The 13,210-nt window shown below is 34.8% G+C and overlaps 1 protein-coding gene across 1 annotated transcript; it reads left to right on the top strand.

Moving 5' to 3' along the window:
- The first annotated feature begins 6 nt into the window (after positions 1–6).
- On the top strand, positions 7–11,128 carry LOC110464582. The gene is made up of 11 exons (XM_021519861.1): positions 7–14; positions 324–662; positions 1,031–1,360; positions 1,653–1,991; positions 2,709–3,035; positions 3,417–3,749; positions 4,290–4,393; positions 4,641–4,708; positions 5,277–5,491; positions 7,607–7,624; positions 10,551–11,128. The coding sequence occupies exons 2-11, from the start codon at positions 584–586 to the stop codon at positions 11,126–11,128; spliced, it is 2,391 nt and encodes a 796-aa protein (XP_021375536.1). The 5' UTR covers positions 7–14; positions 324–583.
- Positions 11,129–13,210: the final 2,082 nt, after the last annotated feature.

Raw genomic sequence — 13,210 nt, 5'->3', positions numbered from 1 at the left:
TGTCTCCATTCCAGGTACATTTTATTACTTTATAGAATTTGTCCAATATTAATGCATTAATCCTTTATTTTCAAAAGTGGTAATAAATTCAAACATTTCGTAATGTAATTGCTTCTTTTCCTTTCCATTCATCTTTTTTTCAAATCTTGTCTTTAATATCGACTTTAGTTTTTTGTTTCAATCATGCCATATAATGATACTGTAATAAATACATGAAAATTGAATGAAGTAGCATGTCAAAAGCTTTATGTATTATCACAATATCTAAATCATTCTCAAAGATCTTCTTATTATATAACGGAAACAATGTCATTCATATTCAGTTGCAGACGCAGCAGAAAATCTTGAAATTGATGGCAATACAACGTTGAACGAAGGTGACAGATATGTGGTAAACTGTACTGGGGATCTGGCTCCGCCATCATGTACACTCGACCTGTTTACTAGAACCGCAACTGCCACGTCATTTACCAATTCTTCGGTAAATCCCCTTGTAACTAGTGGTGATGTTACCAAGTCCTGCTACCTCCAAACAACAAAGACTTATACTTTAATAGCCAACAGGACTGATAACGGCACAGAGATGCGGTGTGAGGCAGTTAACTCTTCCCCGGGCTCACGAACGACATCAAGTTCTCGAATGGTTCTTGTGAAACTTGCTGGTAAATGTAAAAATACTTAATCTCCCAACTCTGATACTAAAAACAATGTTTCTCTCTAACGCATGGTGCAAGTCTGTTATAATCACAGCGATTTCTAATCAAAGTAGAATTGATACAAAAGATGTTATTCAACTTAAAACATTTTAAAACGTTTCATGCAAGTTATCCTTGTTGTCTGTATCCCCGGATAATATTTGCAAACGTCAGGTATTGTAAACATTTATTCTTCATTTCCTGAAATAATGGCCAATCATTAGTGCTATCAGAATAAATGGTTAAGAGATTTGAATGTCTATCAATATGTATTGTCAGCGATTAGTTTATTATAATTATGACATGTGTTGAATATTCTATTATCTTTCTTTTAGAAATACAACTCGACAGCTCGCTAGCATCTTCTCATGCTAATCTACTCATTGCTTGCAACGTTCAACATGCACCAAATACCTGGAATGAGATTAAACTAATGTCTTCTGACATCAGTACTGGTATTGTCGCTGTTGGTTATGTCAACGGAACAACACAAAAGGACAACAACTCGTACCAACTGACCTTTCAACCTTCAAGTAGTAACGTAGCAATAAGTCTTCAATTTCCAAACACAACGAAACATTGTTTTGGGAGGAGGAACTACACTTGTTCACTCTATGACAACGGCAACATCATTGTGGATGCAGCGAAATATGTCTCCATTCCAGGTATAATAAACATATTATTAGTATTACCGTGTTATACAGTAGTTCTCTATAAAAAATATTGTATCAAATATTATAATGATTACGCAACATTTTCTTCAGATGTCCTGACGACAAGCTGTTTGAATTTACTTTTAATATTTTGTTTTTGATTTTGTTTTTAAATGAATACCTCTCAGATAAAAACATTATATCTATCCTACGCTTAAATATTTTATTTATCTACATGTATACAAAAATGTGTAACGGGAAAATTCTTTATCAGTTTATTGGTAAAGGTTCCACTACTATTTAGTTGTAGATACAGCAGTCAACGTTAAAATTGAAGGCAACACCACTTTGAATAAAGGTGACACGTATGTAGTGAACTGTACTGGGGATCTGGCACCGCCGTCAAGTACACTAGACCTGTACACTAGAACTGCGAACGCCGCGTCATTTACAAAGTCATCTGTAAAACCAATAGTTACCATTGATGGTATTTCCGAGTCGTGCTACGTCCAATCGACAAAGAGCTACTTTTTTATCGCTGATATAACTGATAATGGCACGGAGTTGAGGTGTGAAGCGCTAAATTCTTCGAGTGGATTAACATCGATGTCTAAAGGACAGTTAATTATTGTACGAGTTGCTGGTACGTATACCTTATTGTAATCACCACCTCCATCACTTCCATCACTTCCATCCCTTACCACCCCCATCCCGAACCCCGTATCAGACGCATGTCTTCGTTGGGAACACGTGCTCTCTTCATATGCGCGTTATATTTGGGGAAAATAATTATTCTTTGATATATGTCTGTTGGCTTCGGGCTTAGGTAAGTGAGAAGTTTTAAACTTCTTGAAGACATTTGAATTAGAAGTTTGCAACAGACGTAGACGGCCGAGCGAGGTCGTAAGTAAATAGAATAGGTGCTACAGTATAACAGTATTTTAGGACTATTCATAAATCACAGAAGGTTCCTCCGCCAAAGAGCATGTGCATAACGCTCACGCTATGTGCAAACCTAGTCATATTATTTTAGCTCTTTGTTAAAGGTCATCATGCGAATCATTCCTTTGTTCTTTATTTGTTTTATTACCATTTTGACGGATAAATAGGGGGTTGATTCTTTATCAAATACTTTACTCTGGTTTTGAATGCCCTTTAATTGTGATACGGCGTAGCAGGCTAAGTAATCATCAGTGATACCACATTTTAAGTTCAAGATTGAGGTTTATTGAAGATTGAATAACAATTTTACTGGGATTGTTTATTTTTCTTTCTTTTTTTTGTTTTATTTATATATAATCTGTGTCTTTAAAGATACTAACTTATCCCTAGATTTTTGTTTTTGTTTTTTGTTCTTCAGAAATGGAAATGAATGATTCTATCACAACACCTGAAGAGGAGATCACCATTAGCTGTAATGTACGGTACGCACCGTCCGGATGGGATAACTTCAGTATAGTATCAGTGAACAATGATGACATCCACGTGACAGCCTTTTCAAACGGAACTTTTCAACAGGGCAACAGTTCTTATACAGCTAGACTTCAACAAAGTATTCCATATATGATACTAAGCGTGCTGTTTCCTAATACCACGACACACTGTTACGCTAGGGGGAGTTACGTGTGTACATTGATAGACAACGGAATCATCGTCATCAATAATACAGCAACAGTCATAATTGCAGGTAAAATGATATATATTGCGCGCAAAACTATATAAAACGAGGGTTATGTATTGTATCACGTATTTTCACATTAACCTAAACAGACATTTGTTTTGGGTTTAATATTCTAGCCCTAAAACAGCATTCACCACATTTATGTTATGTTTGGTAAGCGTAACGACAGCATATAATCCTTAAAGTTTTAACATTAACGAAATAGAGATTCACTTTTGAATAATCACTCCAGCAAAATTCTTAGACATACGAATAATATTTTTATACTTCTCTTCTATCAATAATACTTTTCATATTAAACAGGGGTTGCAATACCAAAACGCTCATATAAACAAATATAAGAAACCCTTTCACTTTGAATACAAACCATTATTTCATCTGTTACAGATATCGCCAGCAACCTAACACTAAACGGAATCAGCACAGTTAATGAGGGTGACAGGTACGAGATGAGCTGTTCTGGTAGAGTAGCTACAGAAGGCGGGGAACTCCACCTCCATACACGATCTGTTAATACTTCCGACTTTGTCAGGACCACAGAAGTTCCCATAGTTACCGTTGGTGAAAATAATGACTTATGCTACCAACTCATAACTAAAACTTACAATTTTATCGCTGAGAATGTCCAGAATGGAACAGGTTTCTCTTGCGTGGCCACTAATGCAAAACTATCATCCTACCAAAGTACCAGTTCAATCGACATGGTAGTGGATTTTGCAGGTACGGTAGTATACTTTTACATATATTGTTTCCTTTAGTTACGATAAACCTATTAACTGTAAAAAATAGTTAGTCTTGCAGTTTCGAGAAAATATAACAATGTTAATTTAAACGTATCGACCGAAACCGTTGGTTTTGCAGTTAGATAAATTTTCACATCTAGTTTTCTCTATTTGTGTTATTTTGAAAATATTAGAATTATAAATTGTAGAATTGTTTGTACCGCTATTATTATTGATACTGTACAAGCTGATACATTCATAGTAATTGTCAGAAGTACCTTTATCTTTTCATACCTTTTTAGTGATTAATGTACAAACATTTGTAGCATGTGGTGTCAATTGAATGAGTCATTCACTCTGTTAGCGTCTGTCTTTTATATTGTTAATGTAAATGCACTGCGATACCATACAACTAACAAATACTCAAAATGTGCAGGTGTTTCGTCAAATATTCGTCAATAGAATAAGTGATGACCATGTTGTGTATTCCCAATCAAACAATTAAAGATTATCATAAAACACATAACATTTTTTAAAGATTTCAGCGCAAAATTTCATTTAAAAAATACTGCATGGATCCCTGCCTACGGTGACAAAAACAGTCCTGAATTCAAGAGCGTTGCAGAGAAAATTGAAAATGACGTGAGTATATACTACAGCTATAATACAGTAACGGCTTCGTTCTGATTCAATGGAAAAGACCTGAGCCTATGTGACAGCCGAGAAGATATTGGCTTGGACCGTAATTGGCGAACGTGCATGTTGATTTGGCTCATTTGTAATAGCAGGAAGTAGTTTTATATGTTTCTGCTTTTTATGTTGAGTGCCAAATACATCCTCCATGTCAGTGGTATGGTATATAAGCTGTTGAATGTATGCATCTTTGCAGACTGACTATGTGTACGAGAGAAGCCCTATCAAGGATAACTACAAGAGAAGCAAAGTCACTGAACTCAAGTAAGCTCTTCATGAGGAACTGCAAGCGCTATGCATTTACAATATTTATACGGGTTCAGCCTCGGAAATGGATATTTTTCAATATTGTCTGGTATAAAACAGAGAGGGACATTCATGTATTTTGTGGGTTTTTTTATAAAAAAAATCAACGTAACTCAAACAAAATGGAAACAAATAGTTAATTTGATTTTTATATTGGTTAGTTTTTACAGATTAGGAACTGTAAACGTCGTCATCGTGATGTTTATAGAGATACAAGTGACAATCATCGATAGTTCAAACAATGTCATGAGGAACTGCAAGCGCTATGCATTTACAATATTGATACGGGTTCAGCCTCGGTTTCTGTGGTACAGACATCATGTCATAACCAGCGTCGATATTTGGCATTTGAAAATGAATTATTAACAAATGGCACTGGCGAAGTAAACGGAAATGGATATTTTTCAATATTGTCTGGTATAAAACAGAGACAGACATTCATGTATTTTTGGGTTATTTTTTAAAAAATCAACGTAACTCACACAAAATGGAAACAAATAATTAATTTGATTTTTGTATTGGTTAGTTTTTACAGAATAGGAACTGTAAACGTCGTCATCGTGATGTTTATAGAGATACAAGTGACAATCACCGATAGTTCAAACAACGTCATCACAACAAAACTGACCGCCACCGACATCCTGACTGCATTTGTGAACACTCTTCCCCAGGTTGTCAACGACCTTACCAACAGTGACCTTAAAAACGTAGACGAAAACAGCATCGTCGGCGAAGTTACTGGTATGTATTTCAACATATTTCCATTGTTTATACTTTCATCATCTATTATAGGTTTACGGATTATGGTTGTGTTGAGACTTGCGTATTCTATTGCTGTTTATTGCTGTTTATTGTACTGTGAACCCCCGTTTACTCGAACTCGTACGGCCCAGGTCAATAGTTGGAGGAATACATGGTATTCGACGAATCCGAGGTTCGACCGACACCGTCATTTGTTTTATCAGGTGGGGCAACAGACAGTACAAGCACTGAGACTATCGCGGACAGTAGCTATTTATAGATGATCGATGGAAAAAGTGTTATCAAGATGACAGCATTTAATAAAATTTAAAATAGCTAGACAATGAAAACATGTTGCCACCGGTATTAAGAAAAGAAATGAAATTAAAAGCTGCATTTGTAAGGTACTTGTCGTTTTGACATAGTCCGCCATAATATAATCGGCTACGTTAATTTTACAAAATATCAAAACGAGACAAACTCTTTGATCATTTTAAAATGACGAAAATCTTGAATCCTCGCAATCAAAATGTTGATTGATAACGTATTTAAGTTTGAATATCTTTTAAGTCGGTCGGACTCTGCAATTTGATTTTTGCTTAATATTGCCATGCCGAAAAATGTTTTTTACACACCAAGTGAATTATCACTTCCGCAAAATTCTTTAATTATCTGACGTCCAGCCGACACCTATATAATAACAATTAACGTGGACCGCAACCCGTGTCTCGAGACATGTCGGCGGCAGTGCCGGTACCTGTGATACACATGTCACAGGACATTTATTGAATAAAAACTCCACACGTCCTGTTGGTTCGAGTCGAATTTATTATGACCGGATCATCATTGCAGATTCATACAGAAAAAAATCCAATACAAATATGGCCTAGAATTAGTATGTCGCCGTATACAATACCTAGTCCAATATTTAATCTATATACTTTTAATTAAATATTAAAATTTATGACTACATTAAAGCATTCATGCTATAGTTACCTTCCGAGACTGTCAAGGTCCGGCAAAATTATGTAACCATAGTAGTCACTCTTTACGAGTACGGCATGACTGTGCAGGCGGGACCTCAGAAGATACGTTAAACGGCCAACTGCGAATTAGCGCAGTGTATTAAATAGCTGTATTACTACTCTCACTCACACTTGCTTGCTTTCTTACAAACTTACACCCTAATTTACATATAATCATCAACAACACCAAAAACGGACATATAGAGACGACCATGACACAACACGGGTAGGACACCACCCTGAGCTATAAATAGTAACAAGGTGCTTTCCACATTACGATACACAGGTGACACCAGTTCGACGAATAGATAGGATTAATACTATGACCATGAATAGTCGGGGGAACATTTTTGTTCGAGGAAAATAACCGTTCGACTAATACGGGGTTACTTTACAAAGAATACGTACGGACTCGGTCAGGACCAAACGAACTGTTCGACGATTGAGGGGTATTCGAGTAAACCGAGTTGAAGGAAGTGGGGATTTACTTTATTTATCTATTTCAATTTCAACAAATTGTATTGATAATCTGAGCAATCGGATTGAAAATCAGGCTGAAAGCCTTTATCAATTTCTCTCCATATCACAATACATTTTATTCAAATAATATCCGGTAATTGATAGAAATGCAAATTATGTAATATGCAGTAAGATAAAGTTATTTATGATCTAATGTATTATGGAGACTATGTTGTTTGCGTATTTAGATAATTGGGACTAGGTTGTTTTGCGTATTTAGATAATTGGGACTATGTTGTTTTGCGTATTTAGATAATTGGGACTATGTTGTTTGTGTATTTAGTAACATGTCTGACAAAATGCCTGTATATAATACACCTTACTTATATTTTTGAAGCTATACTTACATCATGCCATTATCTACCAACTAATATGTCACATTTCTTATTAGCAACATATATAACATATATGATACTTACCTTTAATTACGTAATATTAGCACCCTTTTATTTCATTGGTATATTACACTGAAAAATAGCTCCTTACACGACCATATTATTCATTATTATGTATATTACGTTATATAAATCAATGTATTATTATTAAATCTGATTTTTTTCTTTATCTTTAGCTCCTGACGTTAACTATGGTAAGTAATTTTATATTCAATAGACAAATAATACAAATACTGACAATATTCAAATACGTTAGTGAAATGAAAGGAATCAACAATTGAATATAAACTTACAGTAAAAACTTTTGAAGTCACTTGTGTCAAATGTTTAAAAAAATCTTCAATCATCTTCATGGATGTCACTGGGGTCAAATGTGGAAAACAAACCCTTAAAAACAACTTCTGAATAACAAAAAAACTAAGGGTGATGATATTTAGTCATTAGCGTGCTGAGCTAAAAGGGCTACAACGTTTGTTCATGTTACTGTCCTTGACCCAAATTCAATATAACTAGGGTGATATGTTCAAAAACATTTAATCATTTTATTCTGAATAACCAAAGGGCCTAGTGTGATGATATCAGGTTAGTAGTATGCTAGTATATAGGGCTACAACGTTTGTTGAACTTAATGACCTTGATCCGCTTTCGAGGGCAATAGGGGAAAAGGTTAATATATCTTGAAACCCCTTCTGCATAACTAAAAGGCACCGGATGATGATACATGCACCTGTACAGTCAAATGCTAATATAAAGGGCTACAAAATATATACGAATGATTATTTAACTATGTTAAAACCTTTAAACGGCTTCTTCTTCTCAATTCCCAATATCTAGAGAAATGTTATCTCGCCAGGAGCATGATGAAAATAAATCTACTATTTGTATTCAAATGAATGACGAAAGTCGACGTTCAGTGCTACATTGGTAAAATGTGTTTAAATCTTCAAACAACTACCTTTGAATATTTCACCAGTCGAATCGAAAGGGCAAGCAAGTTTGATAAATGACCCCAACACACTTTCAAGGTCAGACAGGTTGTTCAAATAAATGACCTCATCCCATTTTCAAGGTCACATGGTTCTTCTTATGACATAATATACTCCAGAAAGATATCAATATTCTGCAATGCTCTTGCAATGTGAATGGTATTTAACGGGAGACCGTTCAATATCCTTTTTATATTGGTAAAAATCTATTCGGTTTGCTGCACAAAGTTTTTCATAGCTTGTATATTGCTATCATATTGTGTATTTATGAAGGACAAAGAAGCCAAAACTATTCATGATAAGCGCTTTAGTTTATAATTCAACCGTTACTTAATTGGCTGTAAAAAGCTGAGCACTTTACTAGATTGTAATTTTTTAAGCTTTTTGGTAAATTAAAGGATTTAAGTGTTGATAGCGACCCGGGAAAATGTTTGATGATTTTGAACTGTTTTAAATTTCTCTACCCTTGATCTCTATAGATAGGAAACCATTCATCGTCTTTTTTCTACATGCATAAGAAAGCATTTGACTAGGTATTTACGCAAAGAAGTTGTAACTCTTGTTTGATCGATCCTTTGTTAAATGTAGCTCAATCGGTCCATCAGTCAAGTTTTCCTTTAAAACGCTGCTTTCCCTGAACGGCTCTGTGGATTTTGACTTAATTTGACCTAGAGATTCAATTTGTATAAAAGGAGGTAGTTTCTGTGGGCAAAGGGGCGGGGCCAACACGGGAAATTGGGATGGATGATTAAAATCCTCCATCTGTACGAATGGAGGTGTTTCAGTGTACATGTATAACCAAATTTGGTCTAGCGCATCTTTTGGGTAAGTGGACTCTGTTTTGTAAATATACAAATATTACATATGTTGCCACATCGGGAGCACATGGGCCAGGCCCATAACGGTGTACATAGGGATATATGATTAAACTCCTTTGTATGGAGAGAAACGACATTTGGTGGTGAACATCCTTGGGAAATGGGGGACTCAACTTTGTATAAACGGAGTGTATAGGCCAAATAGGTCAGAGTAGCAGTGCCCAGTGAAAGAAATAGGGGAAACCCTTTACAAATATTTGTCTTCCTTAACCAAAATCCGTCCACAGCATCTTTGTGCAAAGGAGATTTAGTTTCGTATGAATGGCGGGTCTATAAGGGTGCACCATAAAGGGAAGTATTGGTTAATCTTCAAATCGTTCATCTTTTCTATGAATAGGTAAATTTCATCTTTTTATTAGGTCTGGACCTTCCTTATGCAAAGATGACTCATTCTGTTTTATAAATTTATAAATTCCCCCTCGAGCAAATTGGGAAACAGATGTAAATATTTAAAATATAATCGGTCAATTTGTTAATCAAACACTTAACAGCATGTTAACGAATGTTTTATTCAGACGTATTACATGTTATGTAACACGATAGTTTATTCACGTAGTTCAAGCTCTCCACAGCTGAACGCTGGAAATACATTTAAGCTAAATAATTATATTGTATGGACAACATCGGTCATTATTAGGCGAGATAAACGTTACCGGTATTTCTACTCAAAATCATATGCGGTATTATTGTTATTGGGAAAATAATTGATAAACTAAAAATGTCATGGATGGTTGCGCCTCTTTTAATGTTTCGCTTATATATCATTCAATTGTGTATCTCGGATTATTTTATGACATACTTTAAAAAGCGATATCTTTCTCGCAAAGTTGACATTTCACAACTTTGCATACTGGCTTCCTTCTAAAATATGTTCGATTTTTGTTATGGTGCTGTCGTCATCTCTTTGTCAATCTGATCGAGTACAAAAACATCACCGACATGTCGGTCTGAACACTGTTTCTATAACCAAAAAACATTATATTTCAGTCTCATCAATATATATTTTGTTGTTTTAAATGGGGCTCTCCATCTCAATAAATAACCGAGGATTCGGTTGATTTTGGTAACCGGTTCCCGGTCGTCTGGCCGAGTAATGGGTAAACCGTCTTAGTCTTAGTTCGTGAAAATATTTTGTTTTCCCTTTTTAATATTCTGTATTACTAACTAGAAATTTATTTAGCAAAACCACATATGCATTTTGCGTTTGAATTGTATTGTGGAAAAAAAGTACTCTATTAATGAATTTTGGATTCCAGAATGCAGCAATACGAAGACTGACGTTATATTCCTCTTGGACGCCTCAGGAAGTATCGGATCATATAATTTCGTATTAATGAAATTCTTCATTAAAAATATTACAGCAAACATTCTGTTAGGTCCAGAGGCCATTCAAATCAGTATTGCAAAATTTTCCTGGGGTGCTTATAATGAGTTTTGGCTCAATGAATATCATGGAGTATTGGAGCTCAATAATGCCATAGAATCCATCGTATACACCGGTGGAGGGACATACATAGCAAACGCCTTAAACTACGTTAGGGGAAATTCCCTTGCCGCTGCAAATGGAGCGAGAGATGACTCAGAAAAGGTAATAATTCTGATGACTGACGGAGTTTCGTCTGATAATTCGGCAACAATCGCCAGCACACTCAGGAATGACGGCGTTCTTGTGGCTTGTGTAGGAATAGGAAACGGAATAAATACGGTTCAGTTGAATGAAATCGCATACAACTCTTCCTACATATTCTATGCTTCTAACTTCAACGTGTTGACACAAATCAGTGATACCGTAAGGAGATCGACATGTGACCCGACAAACAACGACAACAACTAATTATAACAGAATTAATTTATAACTTTAACGTGTTGACACAAATCAGTGATACTGTGAGGAGATCGACATGTGATACTATTGACAACAATAGTTAATTATAACAGAGTTCATTTATAAATATTTTGAATGATCAGGATCAGAAATTCCGAAGTAAATAAAGGACATTTGAGGTATTGCAAATTTCATTTGTAGGGACTAACTCATAGAGTGAAAGTATATACACACATATCAAAAACAGAAAGCATGTTTGTATTTTAGATATCGTTATTTTCTAAAATCTGATATCCTTAAAATATATCAGAAATTTTTTCAGCCAATAGACGGTGAACTAGTATAACGAGTAAGCTATCTATCTCGAGGTTACACGATGTACTGTTGTAATGTCTAATGTGTAATGTTACATTTACGTATAATAGTTTCTGATACGATGTTTATGCGGTAAACATGCTATCATGATTATAAGTAAAATTGTCTGAAAACATCCTTTAATCTAGAACTATTCATCTCGCTCATATATTATGTTAATGTGTAGTTTTAAATTTAATTTAAGGAAGTAGCAATTGAAATATCTCGAGGATTTCCGAATGCATAAACAATACTTGGCATCGAGTATCATTCTTACAACTCTCTGACAGTTTACAAAAAGGAACATTTAAGGTAAAGTATCAGAAACAATCGCAGAGAAGAGCTCGACTAGAGCTTTTAGAATTGGAAAAATCATCCAATCGTATGGTAGATGAATCAAGTGACTTTTTCTTGATAAAAGAACTTCATGTATCGGGTTATGTAGTTTTCGTGTATTCATTTTTATTTTTATAGACTTTGTGGTCTATCATTTGGAATCTTATTTTTGAGATTATTCTGTATATTTCTTGGATGTTAACATTGCTAGGTGATATTTCTGATGATTATGTCATTGATATATACAATTGTGGGATCGCACAAAGTTACACGATGTGCGGTGTGCGCACGATGAACAATTTGGTGATACTAGCGTTTTGTATTGAGCTAACAAAGAATTGTTTTATCCCATATTCAGAATAACAAATGTGTGTATATCACTGGGGTACTCGATATATGTAACTGTAATACGCTATGCCACCTTACATGCTATTTCGCTAAAGTACTATATGATATATCACCAAGGAACTCAACATGTGTATGTGTAACACTCTTACTATCTTATATGCGATGTCGCTATAGTACTGCACTGTACACGCTTAGGAACTCAATACGAATAGTTATGATACGCTTTATAATTTGAACTCTTTCACTATTGTTCTAAATGCTTTATCACTAAGGTACTCAACACATATATTTGTTATTCGCTATTCTGGCTTTCATGTTATTTCACTATTGCTCTTTATGTTATATCACAAAGGTATTCGATGCATATAATTTGAAATATGCTACTCTATCTTACATGCTTTTTCGCTATAATAGCATATGTTATATAACAAAGCTATTCAATATGTACAACTGTAATGTGCGATTATATTGTAATAGAATGACGCTATGTTCTTTAATAATAATATACCAATTAACTGTAGTGCCATATAACATTTCATCATTATTTTTTATCATTAGATAGTTTTGACTAAGCCCGTGATTTTTGAATACAGTTCACTCCACACGGCCATTAGTTTAAAGACTATCGTACAGTCAGAAGGCACTATTATTGGCCCCATAAACATGCTCATTAGTACTGATATACCAATTAACTGTAGTGCCATATAACATGCTATCATTATTTTTTATCTCTATGTAGTTTAGACTAATCCCGTGATTTTTGAATCCAGTTCACTCCTACCGGCCATTAGTTCAAAGTTATCGCACAGTCAGATTGCACTTGTATAGGCCCCGGAAATATCACGTGATAATAACTTCCATGTAATTGTAATAGAAGATATCAGTTTCAAAACTGTAAATTTGACCGTGCACAGGTAACGTTTGTATTGGAAAGATCATAATGTCATAACGTTGAGAAAGCAATCATTATTTGCGTACAGTAAATTTTGTAAATGATCATAATGTTCAATATCATTTACATTGAATAAGTAAAAATAAAACACTTAATTAATG

This window comes from Mizuhopecten yessoensis, unplaced genomic scaffold (genome assembly GCF_002113885.1).
Source record: "Mizuhopecten yessoensis strain PY_sf001 unplaced genomic scaffold, ASM211388v2 scaffold11011, whole genome shotgun sequence".
In the NCBI taxonomy this organism is placed as follows: domain Eukaryota; kingdom Metazoa; phylum Mollusca; class Bivalvia; order Pectinida; family Pectinidae; genus Mizuhopecten; species Mizuhopecten yessoensis.
The sequence above is the reverse complement of the archived record's forward strand: the minus strand, read 5'-3'. Positions and strand labels throughout refer to the sequence as shown.

Coding starts and splice junctions, on each gene's coding strand:
- LOC110464582 (XM_021519861.1), top strand. CDS start 584: ATGCGGTGTGAGGCAGTTAACTCTTCCCCGGGCTCACGAACGACATCA. Junction 3,750..4,289: donor CATGGTAGTGGATTTTGCAG/GTACGGTAGTAT, acceptor CATTTTTTAAAG/ATTTCAGCGCAAAATTTCAT. Junction 4,394..4,640: donor CAGAGAAAATTGAAAATGAC/GTGAGTATATAC, acceptor GCATCTTTGCAG/ACTGACTATGTGTACGAGAG.